Source organism: Cavia porcellus, unplaced genomic scaffold (genome assembly GCF_034190915.1).
Source record: "Cavia porcellus strain 051 isolate PalLab524CR breed Dunkin Hartley unplaced genomic scaffold, mCavPor4.1 scaffold_17, whole genome shotgun sequence".
Classification (NCBI taxonomy): domain Eukaryota; kingdom Metazoa; phylum Chordata; class Mammalia; order Rodentia; family Caviidae; genus Cavia; species Cavia porcellus.
In genome coordinates, this window is record NW_026947500.1 from 67301967 (window position 1) to 67327367 (window position 25401).

Here is a 25401-nt window from a genome sequence, read left to right on the forward strand (position 1 = left end):
GTGTGGACTCCATGCTGCCTGACAGGGTGTGGTGTGGAGACGGGACCAATGTCTTCCCCCCTCGACCTTAGTCTGCTTCTGTTCCCAGCTTCATTCTACGGGAAACTGAGGTTCGGCCCTGTGGAAGCCGGTAAGGCCTGGAGCCTCCACTGTTTTTGGTTTTGTTTTGTTTTGAAGAGACGAAGAAAGCTCGTTCCATCTGCTGCTTCCCCTCCCCTTCTCCCTTCAAATCCAACTAGGTTAAGTTTTAACTTCCTAAAGGCCATAAAACAAAGGCCTGAGGTACTAGCTCCTGACATCCTGGGTCTTCTCTATCTGGTAGCCCCGTCACAAATTGTGTTAATTGCATCAGATTGTATTAGATTGTACATTCTTCACAGAAATAGCTTCGTTTATATCATAGTAATACCTGTAACTGTAAATGTGTGTCTTCCTTTTCCCCTGGGTAAAAGATTGATATGTTAATCAATGCTCTCTTCTGTAAAGAATTGTAAAATCTTACCCAATTGATATGTTAACCATTGTTGCCCTCTACAAATAGAAAGGTTGTGGTGCTAAAGTAAGGTAATTATGTCAGGAAACTCAGAGATAAAGTCTGCTGACTATGCTAATCAAGATTGGGAAGTATGTCAGAACCAAGCCACACAGGAGCTAGGTGACCTAAAAATAAGCTGTGCAAAACAAGACAGTTAATCAACTCTGACCCACTGGTCACCCCTCATGATCTGACCAATCACAAATGGACAAATCACCAACTGTTCTGCTCTAACTGCTATGATTGGCTTCTGTAACAATGCTTGCTTGCTTTGCGGTTTTCATCCTTAAAAACACCAGCCTTGCCCCAACTCAGGGTTCTCCGTTTCCACCTGTTTGGAGGACCCCGTGTACACGGAATAATAAAAACCCCATTGTTTTTACATGAGAGCGAGGCCCTTGGAGTCTTCCTCGCGACACCGGTCTAACAGTTTTAATCTCTTTTGGATTTGTCTTATTGTTTTTGAGACAATGATTCACTATACAGTTCACACTGGCCTCAAACTCACAGCGATCCTCCTGCCTCAGCTTCCTGGGTGCTGCTGGGATGACAAGCATCTATCACCACCCCAGCCCGGTTTTTTGTTCGTTTTGTTGCTGTTTTTGGTTTTTTGCAGCCAGGGTCCCGCTATGTAGTCCAGGTTAGCCTTGAACTCAATTCTGAAACCCTGAGTGGCCTCAACCTCTTGGCGACCCTCCTGCCTCAGCATCCTGGGTGCTGCCCCAGACCCCACGCCCCACGCCCGACTCCGAAGCCCCCACTCTCGAACCAGTCCTCCTCTCCACGGACCCCAAGCACGAACAACCAAGCACGGTCTTCACTGCCCTTCCCTTCCCATCCCGGACTGGGAAGGGCCTCCGTTGCTGCACCCCCCGGACTCCGCCCAATCCCCCTCCCACAGCCCCACCCACTGCCGGGGACGTCACAAAAAAGGCACCCAAAGCCGCGGCGACCAAGCCTGGCCGCACAGCCCAGTCCTGCCCGCGTCCCCGCGCACACGCGTCCGCGGAGCTGTTCCCGGCGCGGGGCGCGGCGGCAGCGGCCTTCTGGGACTAGAAGTGTGAGGCGCCTGTGCGGCGGCGGCGGCAGCACGGGAGAAAAAGGACTCGGCTTCCCAGCGTGCCCCGCGGGCGGGCGCGCAGGCGCAGTCCGGGCCGCCGGCGGCCCGCAGGCGCAGTTGGAGCCCGGTGGGCAGCGCGCAGGCGCATTCGGGAAGAGGGTCCGCGGGCAGGGCCGAGGCTAGCGCCGGGTGGGCGGCGACGCCAGAGCCAGTGGAGCCCTCCGGGCTTCCGAGTGGTGGCGGCGGCGGCAGCGGCGGCGGCAGCGGCGGCGGCGGCGGAGCAGAGGAGGAAAGTGGCGGCTCCCCCACGGCCGGCGAGCGGGCCGGCCCGTCCCGCGAGCTTGCCGTGACCCGGAGGCCCAGTGTGCCTTCGGTCCCGGGCCCCTCCGCCGCCCCCGCCGCCGTCACCGCCGCGATGGCCCGGCCGCTGGTGCCCAGCTCCCAGAAGGCGCTGCTGCTGGAGCTCAAGGGGCTGCAGGAGGAGCCGGTGGAGGGCTTCCGCGTGGCGCTGGTCGACGAGGGCGACTTGTACAACTGGGAGGTGGCCATCTTCGGGCCGCCCGACACCTACTACGAGGGCGGCTACTTCAAGGCGAGTAGGCGCGGCGCCCTGACTCCCCCGGTCCTCACACCGAGGCGGGCGTGGGGGCCCCTCGCCTTGCGCGGGTGCCTGGGTCTCACTGGCCTCGCGTAGGCCAATAGGGCACCGAGGGCGGCCCCGAGGCCACTGCTCGTCCCCGCAGCGCCTGGAAAGCGGCCACCCGGCCCCAGCGCCGGCCCCTCCTTGGCTGGCTTTATGTAACCTGTGCCCTCGGGCGGGTGGAGGCTGGGGGCTCCCACACCCACACTGGTCCCTCAGCTGCACCCCAGGCTGCTGCTCTGGTCCCTGCCGGCTGCAGCCTGGGAGCCAGGAGCTGGGGTGTGTTTTTGTCATTTCTGCTTGCCTCTCTGGGGTTCCCCTGACGGGTGGCTTCTTGGGGCCCTGATCTTGCATCCCGGTGCCCCTGTCTTCTGCCTCTCTCAGAGGGTCTGAAGCTGAGCAAATCTGGTGTGTTTTATCGTTGGGACCAGGGAGCCAAGGGCTGCCGCCCAGAGCGGATGTGCGTCTGTGTGGTGAGACTAAGATCAGAGCCAGGTGTGGTCGCACATACCTGTCATCCCAGCACTCAAGAGGCTGAGGCAGGAGGGTCGCTGCGAGATCGAGACCAGCCTGGGCTACAAAGCAAGCTCAAGGCCAGCCTGGACTGCATAGCGAGACCCTGTCTCAAAAAGACGAAAAAGAAAGAAAAGAAGAGAGTAAGGACAAAAATCAGGGCAGTCTTGACCTCGCAAGGCCTTAGAACTGCTTTCAGGGACGTGGGACTCTGGTCTGGAACCAGTGTGATGAGGCAGGGTCTCCTTGCCTGTCAGGAGCAGAGCAGGCAGAGGCAGAAGCCGAAACCGGCACTGGCTGCAGAAGTGGTCTGTGCAGGTGTCTGTGTTTGCACCCCACCTGCTTGCTGGCCGCAAGGGCAGCAGCCTTGTTTCCCGGACAGCTCTTCCTTCCTTAAGTTACTCATTTATTTTGGGTTTTAAAGATAGGATTTTGAGGCTGGGGATTTAGCTCCGTGGCATAAGCGCCTACCTTGCAAGCAGGCAGTCGTGAGTTCGATCCCTGGTACCGATAAAAACGAAAAAGACTTAAAAAAAAAAAAAAAAAAAAAAAAGATAGGATTTTGTTGTGTAGTTAGTTCACACTGGCCTCCAACCAACTCGTGGCAATCCTCCTGCCTCAGCCTCAGGAGTGTTGGGATTTCAGACATGAACCAACTTGTCTGGCCTGGGGAGATTCTTGAGCTGCCTTTCAAAGTTACAGGATGAGGTGGGATGGGGAGAGACAGTGGAGAGGTCCTCGCCTGAGGACTCAAAACAGAGAGGGGAGAGGTCACCAAATGGTGAGTGGCGCCTGCAGCTTCTTTTTGTCTGCTTAAGAGGTGCAGCTGGTGGGGGAACCCTCAGCTCAGCAGAGGGTGACCAGGTTCAACCCTAAAGTCCAGGTCTGGGCCCTAGAGCTGCTGTGGGTCCCCAGCTGCAAGGGATTATGACAGGTTAGGATTAGCGGGCTTAACCACAACTTCCAGAGAAGGCTCTGCTGCCACCCACCGGGACCCTCCTGCCTCTGCTGTGGATGGCTGGGTCTTACAAAGAGGATGTGGAAATAGAAAATCTCAGGGTGCCCAGGGCCACCACCGCTTCCTTGCTACCTCCTGAAGCCACAGGCAGGCAGATGGGTGTCCTGTTGGGACAGCACAGGCCCTTCACAGGGTTCCTACACCGAGTGCCTCTAGGCTGGGTGCTTGCCTTCCCCAAGCCTCAGTTTACCTGCAGCTTTGGAGATGCTCAGAAGGATGGGCTGGCGCTGGGCGCAGCTGAAGTCAGTGTTCCTGCCTTTGGCTTTTAAGACCGTGGCTTAGAAACCACCCCTGGCTCTGGGGGACCTTAAAGAACCTTGGTCAGTTCTTAAACCCCCCAAGTCCAGCTGCAAACCCCTAGGGCTCCTGTAAGGGAACTCTAAGCAGGGCAGCTTCCCGCCACGTCTGGGAGCCTGAAACACTTCCAGGGCCTGACTGGGTAGCTGGGGATCCCCAGGGAAGCAGGGGTTTCCTTGTTTTCCTGTCAAGACCCTCAGGCAGTGGGCGGAGTCGCGCTTGTTGCCCCAGGCTCAGCTTGGACTTGGGGAGCTTGGGGGGGGCAGTGACCCCTAGTCCCATTGCCAAGTGCGGGTGACAGCTGGGAAGTCCCAGTCCCACTTGGGACATACACCCCTCAGGCACCGGTGCCATCTGCCCTCTGCGTGGGTCCAGGGATGCTTGGCTCCTCTGAGCACCCTGTATTCTGCCCTTCAGGCCCGGCTCAAGTTCCCCATCGACTACCCGTATTCTCCACCAGCTTTCCGCTTCCTGACCAAGATGTGGCACCCCAACATCTACGAGGTAAGCCTGTGCCGCTGCGCATGTGCACGCAGGCATGCGGAAGCAAGTGCAGACTTGGGCGCAGGCACACATGCGCCGCCCTGCTGACGTCTGCCGCTTTTGCCTCCTCGCAGACGGGGGACGTGTGCATCTCCATCCTACATCCCCCAGTCGACGACCCCCAGAGCGGGGAGCTGCCCTCGGAGCGGTGGAACCCCACACAGAACGTCAGGTGAGGGCTCCGCCACCCCTATGCGGCAGCGCTCAGGGCCGGGGCTCCGCGTCTCTGGGGTGCCCGCCCTGACCCCTCGCTCCCGCAGGACCATCCTCCTGAGCGTGATCTCCCTGCTCAACGAGCCCAACACCTTCTCGCCGGCCAACGTGGACGCCTCGGTGATGTACAGGAAGTGGAAGGAAAGCAAAGGCAAGGACCGCGAGTACACGGACATCATCCGGTGAGCGCCGCCCCGGGAAGCGAGGGTGCAGCCAGGTCCCGACAGAGCACCCACGGCCGGCGATGCGCGCAGCTTCCCCTCGTGTGTGTCTGAGGTCGGATCCTCACCTGAGTGCAGCTTTTGTGATTCTTTGGGGTTTTTGGAGACAGGGTCTCGGTGTGCAGTCCAGGCTGGCCTTGAGCTCACTCTATAGCCCAGCCTGGTCTTGAACTTGCAGTGATCCTCCTGCCTCAGCCTCCCAAGTGCTGGGATTACAGGCCTGAGCCACCACGCTCAGCCATCTTTGCGATTTTGAAACTGGACCGCTTTTCCAGAGGAGGAGAGATCCTTGCGCCCCTTCCTGTAGGGCTCCTGGCGAAGCTGCTTGCTCCGTGATTTTGTACAGCGGGGCTCCCTCTGCTCCAGCCTGTCACTGATGCCCACAGGGGAAGGGGAGGTGCCCTAGGTGGGGAGTGAGGTCAGGGGAGGGGGGCAGCTCCTGGGACCTGCCCACGCTGTCCCAGGGAGCTTTTCCCCGGGTCTCTCGTTTTGTGCTTGGTGCTGGCAGTTGAACCAGCGGCTTCCAGGGCCTAGGCAGGCGTCCAGCGCCAGGCCGCGCCCCCAGCGCAGCCAGCCTTCCCCTCAGACCTCACTGCTCCCCACTTCTCCCCAGCTCTCTTCTTCTCTGCTCCCCATCTCTGGGCCCCAGCTCCCAGGAAGCTGGCACGTCCACACCAGCCCTGACCCAAAAACGCACACAGTGGCCGCATTGTTCCCTTGTGATGGGGACACTTGGACCTCATGCCTATCCCTACCCAGGCCAAGCCCCACTAGGCAGCACAGGCCTGGCAGCGGCCCCTGGGAGCCCCAGCTGCTGCCCCTCAGTGGCGAGGGTTAGAATGGGGCACAGGGCCTGGAGCTCTGTTCCTTTTTTTTTTTTAATTGGTACCGGGGATCGAACTCACAACTGCATGCTTGCAAGGAAGGTGCTTATGCCACAGAACTAAATCCCCAGCCCCAAGAGCTCTGTTCCTTGTTTTGAGACCTCATCTCTCTCTCCGGGTTATTCTGTAGCAACTTGTGATCTTCCTGCCTCAGCCTCCCAGAGTGCTGGGATGCAGGTGTGCAGCATTTCCCGCCAGGGCAGTCAAGGCATTGTTGAAGCTACAGGTGGGGGACCGAGGTACATGTGTGTGTAGGCATGGCAGGCTGGTTGTCACCCGGTGAGTCTCTGCCTCAGCAAACCCCCAGCTCCCTTCCCAAAGGATGAAATGAGTCACCACTGGGGCCAGGGAGGACTGCATGGGTGCTGCGTGGGCCACCACCACGGGCTGACCAGGTCCTGTGCCCCAGTGGTGGCCACCACGTGGGCCAGCGGTCTGCAGTCTGCAGCTGCTGCTCAGGGTTCTCATGGTCCCATCAGGTCCGGTTTAGGGAACCCAGGGCCTGGCGTGTGCTGGGTCGGCACTGTTTCTGCAGCCACCCTGCAGCACGCTGTCTTGCCAAGGTGGCCAGGCCAGCCTCTGACCTGAGAGCCTCCTGTCTCAGCCTCCCCAGCAGCCCAGATCACAGTCAGCCCCATCCTGCCCAGCGTCCTCGGCATCTTCTGGGTGGACTCACAGGGGTAGGGCAGGAGCCACCACCCCCCCCCACCCCCCACCCCCGGTCTCCAAGCACAGTGGAGCCCTGCACCCATGCAGTCCTTCCTGGCCCCGATGGTGACTCATTCCATCCTTTGGGAAGGGAGCTGGGGGTTTGCTGAGGCAGGGACTCACCGGGTGACAACGCTCACATGGGGATACCCACATGGTGGCTCCAGCCTGGTCTCCTGGCTGCCTCCGTGCCCCCACCCCCTGCCTAAAATCAGGAAAGAGTTTGGGTTTCAGCCCCAAAATTGCCCACGTCCCCTGGGGCCTTAGTCCCACTGGCCCTGGGCACTGTGGCACCGCTCTCCGACTACAGGGTCTCAGGTCTGGTGACACAGATCCAGACTGGCCTGGTGGCCCATGTCATGCTGGGTCCCAAAGTCCATCACCTCCTGCCCATGAGAGGGGCTCACTCCCGAGCTCAGCGTCACCTGCCCTGTCCCCCCAGGAAGCAGGTCCTGGGGACCAAGGTGGATGCGGAGCGGGACGGCGTGAAGGTGCCCACCACGCTGGCCGAGTACTGCGTGAAGAGCAAGGCGCCGGTGCCCGAGGAGGGCCCCGAGCTCTTTTACGAGGACGACTGCGAGGACGGCAGTTGCCTGGGCGATGAGGACAGCTCCGAGAGCGAGGGGTCCTGACGCCGCGCCCCAATAAACTCTCAGATGTTACCTCCCACGCCCGCCAGCCTGGCCACGGACTACCTCACGCGGCCCGCCCCGCCCCGCCCTGCCCTGCCCCTCCGTGCCCTGGGTTGTGTCCCGGACAGTGGCCGCTGAGGCCCAGGCTGTGGGGGCTGGCGAGGCCCAGCAGGGCCGGGCGGGTGGGTGCTGGGTTTGGGGCCCCGCGCCACAGGGTCAGGACCTGCACCCGCAGCCTCCGCGGCCAGCGGCCAGGCCCGCTGCCTGCTTCAGTTTGTTTGAGTCTAAGTAAATAAAACTACTTTACAAGGAGCTGGACACTCTCTTGAGGACCGAGGCGCCAGGGCTGCTGGTCACCCCCGGGTGTAGGCCAGCAGCAGGTCTGGGGACCCTCAGAGGGTCAGCAGCGGGCCGGGCATCCTGGAGAGTGGACCCAGGTCTTCCCCCCAGAGCCTGGTCTCCACCCTTTTTCACTTCGACCAGGATCTCACTAAGTTGTCCCAGCCGGGCTTGCTCTTGGAATCCTCCTCCCTCACCTTCCCAGAGTACTGGGGTTGCAGACTACCCAGTGCACCAGGCAATCGCTGTCTTTCCTCTGGGCCAGGGACCTGGCAGCGCAGCGCTCCCCAGGCCACAGCCCCGCCTGCCTCCTTCCTTGACTATGGCCCTGCACTCCGGGAGGTCGAAGAAGGACAAATGAGCCAAGCAGATATGGGGTAATGGGGGTGGCTTCCGGTGAGAAGTTTCCAGAAGAGAGGGATAGATGTGAAGCTGTCAGCGCCTTTGCACTTTATCTGCAAGAATGGTCACAATAAGGGTGCAGCGGCTCCCAGTGCAATCGCAGCCCTCCGGGAGGCTGAGGCATCAAGATCCCAAGTTCAAGTCCAGAGAAGGCAACATAGCTACTTGATGAGATCCAGTCTCAGAATCAGGACGGCGGGGATTTACCAGGGACACAGCTCAATGCAGAGGCTCTGGTTTGATCACAGATACCAAAAGAAAAAAAGCAGGAGGCATGCTGGGACAGTGGTCTGTGCTGAGACACCACATCTGCCTGGCGTTCCGGGGGCCGGGGTCCCGTCCCCAGCACCGCAGTGTGAGGTGTGCTGGTTCGGACCCCGGCCCCCACTGGAAAGGCTGAGGCAAGAGGGTCACAAGTTAGAGGCCAGCGTGGACAGCCTAGGACCTTTCTCCAAAGGGAGCTAGGGGTCCAGCTCAGCAAGCACCCTGGGTTCAACGCTCACCCCAAGAACGGGAGGGACCATGTGAGAGGGGAGGAAGGAGAAGGCAGAGCTGGGCTTGGTGTACAAACCTAACAGTGTAGCCAGGCAGCATGACGCACACCTGGAATCCCAGCACTCGGAGGCTGAGGCAGGAGGATCACAAACTGAAGCCAAACCCGGTGACTTAGGGTGCAGCTGCTGAGCCTGGACTTTGAGACCTGGGAGCCCACGGCTGGCTTGCTCTGCCCACAGCTGGCTGACCTGACAGGGCCCAGGAGGCGGAGCCAGAGACCCAGGATGAGAGGCTCGAGGGGGTCCCCCAGCTGGGCACTGGGGTGTGAGCCTGACAGGCTAGGGGAACATCCAGGTGGGGAGGGGTTTGTTCAGCTCACTGCAGGAGGCCACCAGCTGTGTCATCTGGTGGTGCCACCCACACCCTGGGTGGGCCCTCCCGGGATCCACACCCCGGACTGTGCCAAATCAGTTGGTGGAATAATTTAGCAATCACGTGACCTGCTTTGGGACCCACCCCCCGACAGGATGGTACTGGGGGACCCCTGGGACATAGCAAAGGCCGGTGGCAGGAATCCTGTCCACCTCCAGCACCTGCATGGATGTCTTCAGCCCACCAGTGGCCACTGCCCTTGTCCCCTGTGTGTCCTGGGTCGGGAAGGCCATCGCCAGTCATCCCACTCTAAGGCCTGCCGCTCAGGGCGACCAGGATTCCTCACTGCCTACTTGTTCCCCAGGAGATTATGGGGAGGGAGGGGGAGGAGCAGGGATAGGGGTGTTGCAGGGGACACCTACTTGGTATGTGGAAGGCCTTGGCTTCCAGCCTCAGCATCCAAGAAACAAAACCAATCCAAGGGTCAGGCGGGTGGTACAGGCCTGTAATGTTAGCCCTTGGGAGGCTGAGGCAGGAGGGTCACTGCATTTCAAGGCCAGTCTCAAAAACAAGCATCCCTGCGAGCTCTGTCCCAGTCCTGAAGCTCTAGCTCGCCATGCTCCTTTGGGACAGGTGGCTTTGACCAGGGACACAGGTGCCGGCAGAGGGCAGCACCGGCACTGGCCAGCACCCGGAGTCTCAGCAGAATGGGGCGTGTGTGCAGGTGACGCAGGGTGGGGGCCCTCACACAGGACGTCCCCATGCTCCATTTTTGGGGTCAGTGCTGCCCCTGAGTCCACAGAGCTCAGGACTCCAGCTGAGCCAAATGCAGCTTTTCAACTGTAATTCCAGAACTTTTCACCACCGCAAAGAAAGCCCCATCTGGCTGGGGATTTAGCTCAGCGGCATAAGCACCTGCCTGGCAAGCGCGCAGTCCTGAGTTCGATCCCCGGTACCAAAAAAAACAAGAGTCACCCTGCCCCTTCCAGCCTGGCACCCCGAGTCTGCCTCCTGTCCTGGGAGTCACCCAGCCTGGGCATGTCATGTCCGTGGAGCCCACGCTGTGAGTCTTCTGTGTCTGGCATCTCACTGAGCTCCATGTCCTTGAGGTCCCCCCACGCCGAGCCCAGTGTCACACCGCACCCCTTTTATGGCCATGAGAGAGTAAACCACTCCCCGCCCCACCCCCAGGATGTTTAATTGGGCCATGGATTAAACTGACATAAAGCAGCTCCACAGGATATCAGAGTCTCATGGCAGGGACAAGACTTCACACAGCCAAGCCACAGTAAGGGCCCCGACCTCGGGGTGTGCCAGCGACAAGTTACAAGAGGTCAAGGAGGGCCTCTTGGGTTATAAAATTGTCTAGGTTGGGCAGAGTGACACACACCTGTCACCCCAGCTACTTCAGGCTGAAGTAGGAGGATCTCCAGTTCAAGGCCTGCCTGGGCTACCTAGGGAGACCCTGTCTCAGCGGGGAGGAAGGGAGGAGGACAGATGAGCCACTAGTTCCAGGGACAGGCTGCAGTCATCCCCTAGAGGGCCCTGAATGTCAACCTGGCCCCACCCAGCACGCTGGACAGCTAAGTTAGGCAGAAATACTACAGGCAGCCATTAGGGCCAGCCCGAGGGAGTCAGAGCAGAGGAGGAGGACAGTCCCTGTCAAAGTCCAGGCCTGGAGACCACGGGCTAACCAGGCCTCCGCAGGGCTGAGTTGCACACTCATCCCGCATCCATCATATCACACCTGGCCCAGGAAGTCCCGGGGTGGGGGTGACTGGGCCCCCACCCCATCCCTCCCACAAAGGGTCCTGGTTCTCTCCACAGGGACCTGGTTCCCCACAGGACCAGTGTTACCTGCACAAGTGTCTCTGCCACCACGCCCAGCTAAAATTCACTACTGTTAACCTCCGGCATTCCTTAGAGTTTATTTTTCGTTTTGGGGAACACAAACTCCGCACGCTGGACATCTAGCAGGTGGGGAGCCGTACTTCCCTGTATCATTTAGAGCTCCAATAGCACCAGGACCCGGCCCCTCAGTGGTTCCAAAAGGCATAAAAGGGAGAAGTCTCTCAGGTGTCACCTGAGCCGGGGGTCACCCTGGAGCTGGTGCCATGCAGGAGCAGCCTCTGGCAGCCATCACTAACCACAGCCCAGTGACCCCAGATCGCACCTGTGTACCTCCAACTCCGAGCCAGTGCATGAGACCCAGGGCTGCACGGGGCTGAGGGTCTCGGGGGTTCCAGGGTTCTTCTGGGCTCTCCCAGCTCTTCGCGTCCAGGTGTCCCTGGGCTTGTGATCAGATCACCCTCTCACCTGCCTCCATCATGAATGGTCTCCTGGCTCCGTCCACATTTCTTCCCTCTGCATTGTTTGTTTTGGTTGTTTCTGTTCTCCATACGCAGCCCAGGCTGGCCTTGAACGCCCTGAGATCCTCCTGCCTCAGCCTCACCAGTGCTGAGATGGCAGGCGTGTACCACGATGCCTGGGTCTCTGTGACCTCTGAGGGGACCCAGGCTAGAGGGTCAGGATCATGACAGCCAGGACTTGCCAGCAAGTGAGTGTGGGACAAAAATGAGGAGAAAGGCAGAGAGACAGACAGACAGACTGAGAGGACAGTGTGTGCCTCCACGGGAGCCAGGAAAAGCCGTCCTACAACTGCAGGCCGAGGATTTTCAAAATGCAGAAAGAACCTGCCACCATTATCTCCCTGCATCCAAGACATCAAAAAATCTAGCAGCCAAACCTCGAAATGTCCGGAGCCCCTCAGACTTGGCAGGAGAGGCTGAGGGTCCCCACAGTGCCCCAGGCCCCCCAGCACCTGCAGGCCGCCTGCCCTGCCCCACAGTGGTGACCAGGAAAGCCAGGAAAGTTGGGACCCGTTGACTTTTCCTATGTATCTGGCTTTACTTTTACAGTTTGTGTGCTCATTGAAAAGATCACGCACTCGTGTTCATGTGTGTGTGTGTGTGTGTGTGTGTGTGTGTGTGTGTGTGTGTAAGTGTGCACATGCGTGGACTCCATGAGCCGGACGTGGTGGTGCTCGCTTGTGATCCCAGCATTCCAGAAGGCTGAGGCAGGAGGTGGATCCAAAGTTCATCGTAGTGAGATTCTGTCTCACAATACAAAATAAATAACCTGGGCCGGGGTACAGGTCAGTGTGAAAGCCCTGGGTCAGAATCCTAGTACTGGGGAAAAGAACACACAACCCACAGCCGGAAGGCACAGGGAAGGCGCTTCTGTTTCCCAGGGAGGAGCAGATGGCGGTCAAGGGGTCAAAGGGTGGCAGGGTGCCCTGTGAAAACCCAGCAGGCACCAGCCCCGCCCAGGCGCACCCAGCCCTAAAGCCCATCCCTGGGCAGGGCTGGCACCTCCTCCTCCTCCCCCTCCTGGCCCTCACCCCCACCCCCACCTCGGAGGGAACCCTGCAGCCACCCACCAGTGCGAGACTCCCCAGCTGCCCCTCAGTGTGCACAGACCAGCCCATGGGGACAAAGGGTGAACTGCAGGCCAAGGAGGTAGGACGCAAGGACATTTATTGAAATAATATAAAGAGCCAGGCGTGGTGGCTCATGCCTGTAATTCCAGCACTCGGGAAGCTGAGGCAGGAGGATCGTTGTGAGTTCGAGATCAGCCTGGGCTACAAAGTGAGCTCAAGGCCAGCCTGGACCGCACAGCGAGACCCTGTCTCAAGATGACAAAAATAAAATCCCTAAAGAGGAGGAGGTTGCACTGCCACTCCTGGCGAGTTGCTGTCTAGCTCAGTGACGGCCAACCTGAGCCTTCAGTTATCACAGTGCAGCAAGCAAGTCTGAATACTGAGCTTTTAGTTTAGAAAAAGCAACGCACAAAAAAATAAATACTTTTAAAAAGCAACTCACCCCCGGTACCGATAAAAAAGAAAAAGACCAAAATATAAAAAGCAACTCACAGGCTTGGCTTGCACGCCGGCAGAGAGGGCTCTGTGCCTGCCAAAGGAGACTACACACATTTGGGTTTTTTATTTGTTGGCTTTTTGAGACAAGGTCTTACTTTGTAGCCCAGGCTGGCCTAAAACTCCCGGCCATCCTCCTGCCACAGCCTCCCGAGTGCTGGGTTACAGGTGTGCATCTCCATACTCGACACAAGGTCCAATCTATGCGGTATTTCTGAAGTGCCTGTGCAGGGCCCATGCACTCGGGCCTGTGGCCTACCTGTTCTTGCTCCAGAGAGGCCCCTGATAGCCACAGGTTGTCTGGTAGATGTTTTTGAAAGATTCCTTCAGGTGGTGACTCCTCCGCAGACTTCACTGAGGCCCACATCACTGCGAAATAGAATCATAACTCCTGTCTCACTGACTCCTATCTCAGCGACAGAACCCCATCCGCGCCCCCCTCCCCCTGTGCAACCTGCAGAGTCAGGCCTAGGTTCTGCAGGGCCACATCCCTCCAAGGCTCCACAGAGGTTCTTTCCAGGTGCTCCTATATAGGACATCCCCCTGCCTCAGCTTCCTAAGTGACTGGGATTCTATCTAGGGGCAACTGTGTCTAGTCTGGAACTGACCGTGATCCTCCTGCCTCAGCCTCTGGAAAGCTTAAATGACAAGGGGGCCACCACTATGCCTGGCTCTTCTGGCCCCACTGAATTTAGGGCCCACCCTGATTCCAGGAGTATCTTATCTAGAGATCTGAAGGAGCCAGAGATTCAGCTCAGTGGTACAATGTTTGTCTAACAAGTAAACACAAGGTCCTGAGTTTGATTCCAAGTACCAAAGTAAAATCACAATAGTAAATCAGAAAAGACCCTGTTTTCCAGATACAGCCACATGCCAGGCTCTGGGGGCCCTGTATTTGTGGGTACCACTTTCATACCCACCATCTCTCTCCAGCTGGGGGATCCCCTGCCTCTCCCAAGCCCCAATATCCATGTTGTCACAATCTGTATCAGGCAGCGACCCTGCATTGCTTGGGTACTTCCTGGGGCTTGCTAAATTGACTCGGTTGAACTCAAACTTACAATCCTCCTGCCTCAGCCTCCCAAATTGTGGGACGACAGGCAGGCCGTATTTTTATTTCCTAAACCAGACCGTACTAGGTCCTAGAACACAGTGGACCAGAACCAAGCCACATGGGATGTGGAGGAGCTCCCCTTCCACCCCCAATCCACACACACCACATGGGGCTCAAGGAGGGACTTCAGCCAAGGGGACAGAAATGTGGGTCTCCGAAGGGGCCCGGCTGCACTCATAAACCAAAGCTGAGACCTCCTGGCAACACCACAGCTTCCCAGAGGCCGGGGCTTGGCCGGGAAGGGATGGGCAGGGGGAAGGAATTCGGCTCAGCAGGACTTTGTTTGTGACCTTGAAAGCACTTGGATGCCAGCTGGCCTCCCCAGCAGGCTCCCCCTGGTGCCCCTTGTCCTGCAGTCCTGCACGTAGCTTAGCTTCCAGCCCCCAGTGTAATCTGAAAGGCCCTTGGGATAGGGTTTGTTTTGTTGTTTTTCATCTTCTGAGACAGGCACTCTCTCTCTATGGCCCAGGCTGGCCTCCAGCTCAGGGTGATCCGCCTGCCTCAGCCTCCTGAATGCCAGGATTATAAATATGTGTACCGCTCAGCTATGTTCTTTATACATGCCTGTCTTTTATCAGATGCAGGATTTGTAAATCTTTCCACCCCTCCTCCGACTCCACAGATGGTCTTTCACTTTCCTGATGTTCTCACAGGACAAAAGTTTTAAAGGTCATAGGTCTGGAGCCCTGAGTTCAAGCCCCAGGACCAAAAATTTCTGATATTGCTGAAGTCCATTTTTTCTTTCATTGCTTGTGCTTTTGGGGGTCAGTTTTGTGGCCCCAGGCAACAGACTGCTCACCTGTGGTCTCTCTCAAACCTCTGTCTTGTGACACAGAAGCCTTGAGGTCTGGCTGCCAAACAAAATACAAAACCACTGACCAGTTAAATTTTAATTTCAGATAAATAGCAAATATTTTCTTTGTATAACTATGTCCACACATACACAAAAAAAAGGCCAGGGATATAGCTCACAACATAAATGCCTGCCTGGTAAGTGCAAGGATCTGAGTTTGATCCCTGGTACCAAAAAACAAAGTGAAATCATGTCCAAATATTGTACAGGACGCTTACACTACAAATATCTTTGTTTTTCATCTTATATCCAAATTTAAGGGCTACCCACGTATTTCTGTTTTAGGAGGAAAAAATCTCTCTCTGGGCATTTTTTTCTTTTTTTTTTTTGAGACAAAATCTCAGTATGTAGTCCAGGCTGGCCTTGAACTCACTACATCATCAGGGAACTCAACAGCAATCCTCCTGCCTCAGCCTCCACACTGCCGGGATTTTCCCTCTAAAAAATATTAAATAAAATGTAACTTTAAAAATTATTTACCGAACCTTTATTTGAATTTCGTGTTCAAAAACACACAGTTTTCACCACTTTCAAGCCTCCAGTTCATAGCTTAATTTAGAAATAACGACAGAAGTATCTGTCCTGGGTCCACCCCACCTCCGCTGGCTCCACCCTCGTTTCCTAGCAACCCCGAGCCCCACTCCAGGCCAGAGGCGGGGCCAGGAGTCACGTTCAGCGGCGGCTGCCCACTCGGCTTCCGTAGCTCCAGCCTGCCTGGCCGGCCTGAGCGCACGTGCTCCTGTGCGCGTGCGCAGGGCGTGGCTTCCGCGCAACCCGAGCGTGCGGCCCCGCGTAGCTACCTGCGTGCGCGCGCCCCGCCGCCGCTCGCCCTTCTTATAGCGCCGCAGCGACGGGCGCGGTGACTAACGCGGAGACGGACGGGCGGTATGGCGGCCTCGCTGCTGTTGGCGCTGGGCCTCGTGCTGCTGGACGCCCAGGCCACCTCTGCGGCCGGTAAGGAGCGGGCCGAGGTCGCGGGGCCCGGGGCTGGTCGGTCTAGGAGAAGTCAGGCGGGGGTGGCGGGGGGGTGATGCGGGCGGTGACGGAAGTGCAAGAGGAGTCCCGGGGTGGGCGAGGCCCCTCCAGGAGGGCAATCGTGGCCGCTGTGGGGGCGCGAGGGTGCCTGGGGACGACGTCTCTGAGGCTTGGAGATCCTGGAGGGTCGGGGTGTGGAGCTTCGGCGCTGCGAGGGTCCCCACCCTGGCAGACTGGGTGGGAGAACACCCTGCGGGAACCGAGAGAACCGTAACACCCAGAGGGTCCACGGTGTCTCTGGAGATGATGGCGCCCTGAGGCCACAGGAGTGGACTGGGCAGCGGTCTGGGTCCTCACCCCATCGGCCGGAGCGGGGAAGGGTGAGGGTGGAAGTTTACCCCAAGGAGTCACCAGTACCGGAACGTCCTGCGGTTTGGTGAATCCCAAGCTGAGCCTGCAGGCAGAGGGGCGCCAGCGGCCCCGGGGGTCTGCGAAGGGAAGCGAGGCGGGGTGATGCCGAGTCATGGCCTTGGGGTTCCCACTCGAGAGCAATCAGGGTGCGAAACTCCCAGTCTTGGCTGCACCCGGAGGGAGACACCCTGGGGAGGTCCTGGGGTGGCAGTGCTTGGGGGTGGTGTGCACAGGTTGGAGGGAGTCCCAGCAAGGCTGTCCCCAGACATCCCTAGATGTTTCTGCCAGTATGTGTGGGTGTATGAGAGGTTTGTTTTTTGTTCCTTTTTTTTTTTTTCATACACAGTAGAAAGTAGAAATTGTTTCTGTCTTTTTGAGACAGGGTCTCACTGTGTAATCCAGGCTGGCCTTGAGCTCACTTTGTAGCCCAGGCTGGTCTCAAACTCGCAGGGATCCTCCTGCCTCAGCCTCGAAGTGATGGGATTACAGGAATGCATCTCCTCACCCAGCTGGGAGGTTGATCTTGATTTTCTTTGAGCTGGGGAAGGGAGGTCCCTGATCAAAGGCCTGGCCTGACCCCTGCGTGAAGGTGTTGGGGGCATTAATGATCCAGTCTCTGGCGCCACTGGCCAGGAGAAGGGAGGCCCAAGCCACGGGGCTTACAGGACTCTTGGGTTGGAGCCAGGCATTGGGCTGGTCTTGGGCCTGCTCAGCCTGGCACCCACAGCTGGAACCTGCAGGGCCTGGGAAGGACTTGAGGAAGACCTAGGCAGTGCCAGGTGAGGGACAGGCTTGTCCCCCATGTGACTGCCCCTAGCCCCAGGCTCTGTCCTCTGGACAATGGCTATTGTGTTCAGAAGCTGGCCTGGGGGATTATCATTCTCGGTGGGATTTAACTCCTTCTGGGTGAGCTTTGTTCTGCACACAGCCTCAGGGGCTCCCCAGCCCACCTGCCAGGGGCCCTCTGATTTTGTCTGTTAAGAGGAAAAGGTATGAGATAGCTTTGTGGCCACCTGCTTCCTTTACAGATGAGGAAACTGAGGCCTAAAGGGGAGTGGGGTGTTCAAGGTCACACAGGGCCGTGGTGGGGGTTCCCTAAGTCACACAGGGCCACGGTGGGGGTTCCCTAGATCGTACTGTTGTGCTTGGTGGGGAATTTCAGTTCCTTTATCAAAAATCACTTTGGGTTCTGGGTTAAAAATTTATAGTGACCCAGGGGACAAAGGGCAGAGGGTCTAAGGCTCTGCTGGGGGTTACCCCATGGCCGGACTGAAGCATGGTCAGCAGGCCCTGGAAGAGTGCCATTCTGACCCACTTCTACTTTTCCCAGCCCTGGAAATGCAGGTGGCCCTATCAAGCTGTTCCCCAAAAGGCCCTGGATCTAGCAGGCGGCAGTTTCTGGGATCACATCTAGGAGCCCCGAGCAAGGCCAATGTGGAAGCTAATGTGCTGCTTCCCAATGGGGAGGGCGCTGGCAGCCCCAGGTTGCTCTGGGTTACTGAGGGCAGAGGAATTGCAACCTGCCCTACCCCAGCAAAGTCCGTGTGGCTGAGAGGCCCAGTTGATCTGGGGTATTTATGCCTCTTGTCACTTTAGGGCCTACTCTTGGAGAAAGTCAACTACCCGAGGGTCTGGTTGCTTGTATTCATACAAGTGTGTGTGCGCGCACACACATGCACATGCTGGGTACTGGGCTTGGAACCTGGGCTTCACCCAGGCCCCAAAGTGCCCCAGGCCCTCTGGGCAAAGAGTGATCTATCCCTTTCCCTCCAGGCCACTTGTCCTGGAGTCCCCCAGAGGATTCTGCCAGGGCAGGGTCCCCCAAGTCGGTAACCCAGGATGAGGGCACCGCTTTGCTCAGGGTAGGCTCCCCACTTAGCTCAGGGGCTCAGATGAGATCAAGGTATGGGCTGCGCCTGGGTGGGAGGGTGGCTGCACTTGGCTGGTGTCCCAGAAGGCCTTCTTACTTCTGGGGGGGGCGGGGGGAGGCCCAGGCCGCACCCTCAGGAAGGCGTCTCCCGGCCTGCACAGGCCCTGCAGGCTTGTGACCCCGAAGCCAGCTGGCCCAGTGCCCTGAGTGGTCAGGAGGAGGGCTGTTTTTAGATGAAGGTGACTTTTGGAGGGTGTGGGCTGTGATCATGTGGCCAGGGCACAGTCTGGACTTCTTCAAGGTGGCCATGGCTCAGCCGCTCCCCTGGTCCTGGAGCTCCTCCGGGTAGCTTTGCTGACAGCGCAGTGAAATGCCAGTGCCACCCGGCAGGCAGCACCTGGTGGAAGGCCTGCAGCTGTGTCTGAGGCTACTTGGAGCGGGGAGCAGCTAGAATAGGACCTGCGAAGGTGCCCCATGAAGTGACCCAAACTGCCTGCCCTGACGCACTGCTCCCCTCAAGCTGCGGTCACCTAGTGCAGTCAGTGAGGCCACTCCCAGGAAATGCAGGCCCCAGGCAATCCCTTGTCAAAAGGCAGCACCTAAGTGGCTGCCAGGTGTCCTGGCCCTGTCCTGGCCCCGTCCTGGGTGCCGTGGGCCGCTCAGGTAGTCGGGCATCGGGCCCTAGGCTGTGTGCACGCGGGGCTGTGTGAGTGAGTGTGTGTCTGTGTGTCTGTGTCTGTGTCTCTAGCTGAGATGGAGCCAGCGGGGGCTGGAGATCTCCTGCCTCTCTGGAGGTAGAGGTTTGCCCTGCCGCTCTCCCAGCCTGGCCTCGGGGAACAGAGAGACCATCAGCCAGGGAAGGGCTTGGGTATGAGTCACAGTTCATGTGCAGGCTGGCACTGGGCTCCCAGCCGGGATGGGGAACAGGGAGGGCCTGACGGGCTGGACCCTCGGCATTGTCCACCGTCCATGTCACCAGCGAGGACTGAGGAGGTCCTAGGTGGGGACCCCACCCCTCCTTGGCTGGCCTGTGCTTGGCAGTCACCTGTCTCCTGGAATTGCCCCAGGCCTTGTCCGGGCATGACCACCCCACCCTCTCCCATAGCTGGCTTCCTCACTGCCCCCCTGTCACAGGAGGGGCGGGCGGGGGGCAGAATCCAGCTGCACTGTGAGGCGGTTGGCATCCCTGTGCCCGAGATCCAGTGGTGGTTTGAAGGGAACCAGCCTGGCGACCCCAGCTCCCAGCTCTGGGACGGCGCCCGGCAGGACCGTGTCCACATCCACGCCACCTACGGCCAGCACGCAGCCAGCGCCATGTCCATCGAGGGGCTCCGTGCCGAGGACGCGGGCACCTACGAGTGCCGTGCCAGCAACGACCCCGACCGTAACCACCTGACCCGGGCGCCCAGGGTCAGATGGATCCATGCCCAGGCGAGCGTGGTGGTCCTCGAACGTGAGTGGCCAGGTCACCTGCCTCAGTTTCCCTCTCATGCTGCCCAGCCCTGGCTCCTGCTTGGTAGAACCCAGATGTCAAGGCCCAGCCTCTTGTCCAGCCCAGCGGACCACCCCGAGGAGGAGTCAGCGCCCCAGGCAGGAGCACAGCCTGGCTGGGAGCCAGGCCCCACCTCCCCCTAAGCACATCCGTCCACATGTCGTGCTCCGTCTGTCCACCCCTGCGTCCATGTTGCTGACCCGTCTATCCTGCATGTGTCCAGTGGGGCAGGAGTCTCAGGGTCAGAGCTGCTCCTGGGCCTCCTAGGTTTCTGTGGCCTCCAGCGCACACATCCAGGCCTGGGCGCCCAAGGGTGTGGGCAGCTGAGCACCAGGCCTGCTCCACCCGGCTCTCCTGGAAAGGCCTTGGGCCCACCCACAGGCCGGGCCTCTGCCCACAGAGGGTTTTGGGCATCCCCAGCATCCTCAGGGAGAGGCCTCTGCCCCACTTCAGACCTGAGTGTCTGCAGCTGAGGTGTCCTTGGTCCCCCTGTGCTGATCTCTTCATGTCGGGATTCCTAGCGGGCACTGTGGTGACCACCATGGACAGCGTGGGCTCGCGGGTGCACATGGCCTGCGTCCTGAACCACAGTGATGTCGCTGTTACGGGGCACCAGTGGCTAAGGGAGGGCAAGGTGCTGAAGGAGGACCAGCTGCCTGACCTGCGCACCGAGTACCAGTGAGTGGGCAGCAGGGGGGGCGGGGGTCGGCCATCCCATCCAAGAGGAGCAGGAGGAGGGGCCGGCTCTCCAGGACAGGGCCCCTCCAGCTGCCGCCACTGCATGCAGAGATATGGGCCCTGTGCGCCCCACACCCGGGGCTTCTGGGCTCACAGCCCCACCCCATTGCAGGGTGGACAGAGCCAACGGCACAGGCAGATACTCTTGCGTCTTCCTGCCCTCCACGCTGGGTGAGGCCGAGCTCCTGGTGAGCGGTGAGTGCTGTGGCCAGGGCCCAGGTGGGGGTGAGCAGGGAACCAAGCCCCTCCTCATGTTGGGGCAGGAATTGTGTGGGATGTGAGGTCCTCTCACTCTGTCCCCAGGCCCCCCCGTGGTCAAGGCTGTCAAGAAGTCGGAGCACGCCAGCGAGAAGGAGACGGTGACTCTGGTCTGCAAGTCTGACTCCCACCCCCCCATCGACACCTGGGTCTGGTATAAGGTGGTGGACTCCGAGGTCCAGGTGAGACGGCAGGGACACACCAGGGGACAGGGGACAGCCCCCCACTCCCTGCTGATGACCAGGTCCCTGGCAGGTCATCACCAACGGCTCCAACAACAAGTTCTTCGTGAGCTCCTCGGAGACCCAGACACAGCTTCGCATCCAGGACCTGGACATGGCCTCGGACCCTGGTACCTATGCCTGCAACGGCACCAACACGGAGGGCACCGGCCATGCCACCATCACCCTGCGCGTGCGCAGCCACCTGGCTGCACTCTGGCCCTTCCTGGGTATCGTGGCCGAGGTGCTGGTGCTGGTCACCATCATCTTCATCTATGAGAAGCGGCGGAAGCCGGATGAGCCCCTAGACGGTGAGGGGCGGGGGGCTGGTGCGGTGAGGGTGGCCGGGGTGGGCCGCACCCCAGGCGGCAGAGGGTATGCTGGGGGGCTCCCCTGCACGGCTGATTCCTCCTCTCTTCCCCCCACTGCAGACGACGCGGGATCCGCACCTCTGTAAGTCTGGGCCTGGTGGGGATGGGAGGGGCCTGGGTCTGGGCCCTGTGGTCATGCCAGTGCTGACACCCGACCTGTGCCTGCAGGAAGGGCAGCACACCCCTTGTGAACGACAAAGACAAGAATGTGCGCCAGAGGAATGCAACCTGACAGCGCCACCGCCCGGGGGCCTGGCCCCATGCCCTGGGAGGACCTACGCAGCGGCCTCAGAGCACTGTAGATGTCCGGGTCTGGTTTTTTAGTCTGCACTAAAACTAGGGTTTTCTACATGTAGAATCCTGTCCTTAGCTCTTGTTTTCCCCCTTTTGAAGCCCACACGAGTGCCTGGGAGTCGGCATGGCCCCAGGGCCCTGGATGAGCCACCTGCCTATCGGAAGCCAGCCTGTCCCCTCCCCAGTGTGTTCCCTGTTCTCTCCTGGGGGCCACAGGCCCACTGAGAGGGCCCCAACCGCCTACTGATGTCTGGGGTCCAGGGTGTTGGACCCCAGAGCTGCCTGCCGTTCCTGGAATGGAGGGACACCTCCCTCTCCCCTCATAATAAAAACAGTCCCCCCAGCGTGCTGTCCACCCTGGGCTGTGTCTGCAGCGGGCTGGCTCCGGTTACCAGGGAGGGAGCGGGCTGGACAGGCCTGGCACCATCAGAGCCAGGTCAGATGTTCTCGGGGCTCGCCTCAGCCTGCTTTGATCAGACTGGGCTCCCCTGCTGTCCATGGGGTCCAGGGACCTGGGTCTGGGAGGAGCGGGCAGAGGCCCAGCTGTGTTGCAGGGTCCGGCTGGATCTGGCTGGGTGACAGTTGCCTTTCAGGTCCCTCAAAAGGAAAGCACTGGGCCTGGGAACCAGAGCCCAGTGTCCGGGGGGCGTGGGGAGCCCTGGGCCCAAGAGGCACCTTGCCCACCCCTACCCCACCCCGCTCTGGGCCTAGAACGGGTCCCAGAGTTGGAGGTCACTGTGGAGCCAGGGCCTGGGGACTGGACAGCCCTGGGCCTCAGAAGGCTCAGACAGGGTTCCATCCTAGACAGTGGACAGTGCTGACCTCCAGCTGTCCCAGCACAGGGTCTTGGTGCGTTGTGGGGACTAGGAGGGGGAGCCCTGGGTACCACTTACCCAGCTAACAGTTCAGGAAGAAAGGGTCACATAGGAATTCCACACTGTCCCCCAATACTGGGATCAACCCAGGGCCTCGGCACTGAGCTACACCCAGAGCCCTTCCTGGGTTTCTGAGCTGTGCACAGCAAACTGACCTCAACCTCACAGCAGTCTTCCTGCCTCAGCCTCCCAGGCACTGAGATCATAGCTGAGGGTCAGGACATCTGGCCTCAAGACATTGGTCTTGCTGAGTTTCCACAGTTGAGTTTAAACTTGTGACCCTTCTGTCCCAGCCTCTGGGGACTGGAGTTATGGGTGTGTTCCTCCCCGTGCGGGCCAGAAGTTTGAATTTTTCAGTGAGTGGGAAAATGCGGCATTTTTACTCTGAAGAAGCCACACCTGGCCTAGGCCACCGCCCGGTCTCCCCTGAAACAGCCCGGCGGGGCCTTGTGCTACCCGAGAGCGCTGCTAGAGGGCGCTGTGCACGCCCGGAGTTTGCAAAGCTGTGGCTCCACGAGGCCTGGCCCGGGGCTGGGGCCACACCCGCCTGTCCCTTGTGCTCTGCAGCTGAACACACCGTGCCCCACCCACCTGCCTGTGGCCTAGAGGGCATCACACACGTCAGCATCTCAGTGACTTTTGCATCATTACGGGTGTGGGGCAGACTGGGGAACCCCCCCTCCTGCCTGGAGTCATCCCAGCCACCCTGACCCCGAAAGTGCAGGAACACCTGAGTAGGGAGCCTTGGGGGGGGCCAGATCGCCCATTCTGATGGCGCAAGGGGACTCCCTAGCCCTTGGCACAGGGGCACAACACAATGAGCACAGCACCCCCCCTTGCTTGGCGCGCCCCCCAGCACCCAGCATCCGTACACTGTGCAGTGAGCACCTGCAGCGCGCAGCCCTCCGGCTGAGCTCTGCCTCAGTTTCCTCAGATGAGGTGGTCTCCAGGACCCAGTGATGTTTGAGGGCCGTCAGAGGGCTGTGGAAACCTTGGGGTTCAGGAGTCCCAGTGCCCTGTGGGTGCAAGCAGGCTAGGGACGCTTCCCAGGGAACAAGGGTCCATTCATGGCTTCGACACATGGCCTGGCAGCTGGCTCCTGGCTTCCGCTTCGGCCCCCACCCTGTCCTTCCCCTCCTAGGGTGGGAGTGTGTGTGAGTGACCTACCGAGGCCCCACTAAGGAGTTGAGGGGCTCCCATGGCCACAGGGACACAGGCAGGGGTCCCCAGGCAATTGCGGCCTTGCCCACCCAGCTGGGTCCTGGCAGAGCCTACCAACCCCCACTGTGCAGGTTGGGGGGACACGCCAGCAGCCGCTGTCACCTGCCACGCAGGCAGTGGCCTACGCGGGTGACCATGCGTGTGTGAGGCTCAGAGATGAGCGAGCTGCACTGTATCAGTTTTCCCTCCCCCGTATCCTGGGGCATCAGTCCTGCGATCCCAAGACCTGGGATGGGGCACACCACGGCCGGAGTTGCCCCAGATGCTGAGCTCTCCCACGGCCATGGAGTCAGCACTTGAAGATTCCAGTCCCGAGTCCCCCCACCCCTGGGCCCCAGAGCTTGAGGAAGCTGTTAATGATGGAGCCTCAGGGTCTTTGCACAGCCCTGGACCTTGGGCCTGCCACAACCCTGCCACCTGCCAGGAGTTTCTACAGGGCACTTCCCAGCTCCCAGCAGACAGAGTGATTTACGAAATGTGACATTCACTGTATTTATTATTAGTCTCCTCTGCCTGACCCCAGCCCCATTCTTTTTTTTTTTTTTTTTTTTTTTTGTCTTTTTCCTTTTTATCAGTACCAGGGATTGAATTCACGACTGCCTGCTTGCAAGACAGGTACTTATGCCACTGAGCTAAATCCCCAGCCCTCCCAGCCCCATTCTGAATCTCTGGCCCTTGGGTCAGGGGCTTACTGAGAACCCTTCAAATAAATGGATAAACTGGGCCTTAGTGGCTCACCCCTATTGCTGTGCATACTTGGGAGGTTGAGGCAGAAGGATTTATTTCTGCATGTTCAGGGCCAGCCTGAACTGCAGAGTGAGACCCTGTCTCAAATAGATAGATAGGTAGATAGATAGATAGATAGATAGATAGATAGATAGATAGACAGACAGATAGGACAGATGCAGTGCCCTCTGACCACGCGGGTGCTCAACAGGTGTGGAGCCCCAGTCAGTCCCTAGCTCACCCACCATGCCCTGGGCCGGACTAGACACCAGTGCCCAGGACCCCAAGTCCCAGCATCCTTTGTGACCAGGGGGTTGTGAGAGGTGCCATCTCTCTGCCAGGCCTGGTGGGTCCCCTGGTGGCCGGGCCTGCCTCCTCCCTGAGTGCTGGCGACCTGCCCAGCCTGACATCTTCCCAGGGTGAACATAAAAGGTCCCCCTTCAGCTGTAACACACATCTGCCCCGGGGCGGGCTGCAGCCTGGCACTGCTGACTCTGCTGACTGCCTGCCTCGGAGGAGGTGGCCACCAGGCCAGCAGGGGGTCTTGGAGTCCCCAGAGTTAGGGGAGCCCTGGCATGGCTAGGCCACTGGGCCATGCCCATCCTGTCAGATGACACACAGCAGGGCACCTGCAGGGTGCGAGGATGTTCATGTCTCCGTCCAGCTGGCCCTGCTGTCTGGGTGGGTGTTGGGCACCCAAGAAGGCCTGATCATTGCCTGGGTGATGGCAGACCGGTGGATCCAGGGGCGCAGGAGGGTCTCAGGACCAAGGAATGGCAGGGGATCCTGGAGCGTAGTTCAGGAGAACACAGAGGTTTCCTAAAGGGTCCAGAAGTGCACGGAAGGGGCCCAAGTGGGGGGCTCCATCTCCAGAAACCCTCTTTGTGCCTCTGCTCCTCACCTGCCTCTCTCATGACACCATCCTCCTCCAGTGGAACTGGCTGGGGCGCAGGGCACCAACCCGCGCCCAGCCTGGTCTGCCCCTGCTCTCGGCAGCCAGGGCGCCAGGGAGACCCCCGTCTGCCCGGAGTTCCATGCCAGGCCGGGCTCGCTGGAACCCAGTTGAGGGGGCCGAGAAACCCGGGGCCCTAGGCTCCCCCGGAGTCTCTGAAGCCCACGAACTCACAGGGCACCCGCCAAGGGGCGCCCCTTCCTGCCGAGCCCTGGCGGCAGGGC

The 25401-nt window shown here is 59.5% G+C and overlaps 2 protein-coding genes across 4 annotated transcripts; both read left to right on the forward strand.

Annotated features, from left to right (window-relative positions):
• Positions 1-1512: 1512 nt before the first annotated feature.
• On the forward strand, positions 1513-7576 carry Cdc34 (cell division cycle 34, ubiqiutin conjugating enzyme). Of its 2 annotated transcripts, none has more exons than XM_003460883.5 (5): positions 1513-2187; positions 4481-4567; positions 4681-4778; positions 4867-5001; positions 7075-7576. In XM_003460883.5, exons 1-5 carry the CDS (start codon positions 2011-2013, stop codon positions 7262-7264), a joined length of 687 nt encoding a protein of 228 aa, XP_003460931.1. In that variant the 5' UTR covers positions 1513-2010; the 3' UTR covers positions 7265-7576. The 2 variants fall into 2 exon arrangements, with proteins under 2 accessions (XP_003460931.1, XP_063084659.1); XM_063228589.1 differs by lacking the exon at positions 1513-2187 and adding an exon at positions 2679-2891.
• A 7947-nt stretch (positions 7577-15523) lies between these two features.
• On the forward strand, positions 15524-21746 carry Bsg (basigin (Ok blood group)). 2 transcript variants are annotated; one of them, XM_004999221.4, is made up of 8 exons: positions 15556-15727; positions 19135-19482; positions 20043-20199; positions 20372-20454; positions 20563-20699; positions 20773-21049; positions 21170-21191; positions 21278-21746. In XM_004999221.4, the coding sequence occupies exons 1-8, from the start codon at positions 15661-15663 to the stop codon at positions 21339-21341; spliced, it is 1155 nt and encodes a 384-aa protein (XP_004999278.1). In that variant the 5' UTR covers positions 15556-15660; the 3' UTR covers positions 21342-21746. The 2 variants fall into 2 exon arrangements, with proteins under 2 accessions (XP_004999279.1, XP_004999278.1); XM_004999222.4 differs by lacking the exon at positions 19135-19482 and having other exon boundaries at positions 15524-15727.
• Positions 21747-25401: the final 3655 nt, after the last annotated feature.

What these genes read in the sequence shown, in the direction of transcription:
- Cdc34 (XM_063228589.1), top strand. Translation starts at nt 2,694, where the DNA reads ATGTGCGTCTGTGTGGTGAGACTAAGATCAGAGCCAGGTGTGGTCGCA. An exon ending in GGCACCCCAACATCTACGAG is followed by an intron (nt 4,568 to 4,680) that starts GTAAGCCTGTGC and finishes GCCTCCTCGCAG; the next exon opens with ACGGGGGACGTGTGCATCTC. An exon ending in AACCCCACACAGAACGTCAG is followed by an intron (nt 4,779 to 4,866) that starts GTGAGGGCTCCG and finishes TCGCTCCCGCAG; the next exon opens with GACCATCCTCCTGAGCGTGA.
- Bsg (XM_004999221.4), top strand. Translation starts at nt 15,661, where the DNA reads ATGGCGGCCTCGCTGCTGTTGGCGCTGGGCCTCGTGCTGCTGGACGCC. An exon ending in GACCTGCGCACCGAGTACCA is followed by an intron (nt 20,200 to 20,371) that starts GTGAGTGGGCAG and finishes ACCCCATTGCAG; the next exon opens with GGTGGACAGAGCCAACGGCA. An exon ending in GCCGGATGAGCCCCTAGACG is followed by an intron (nt 21,050 to 21,169) that starts GTGAGGGGCGGG and finishes CCCCCACTGCAG; the next exon opens with ACGACGCGGGATCCGCACCT.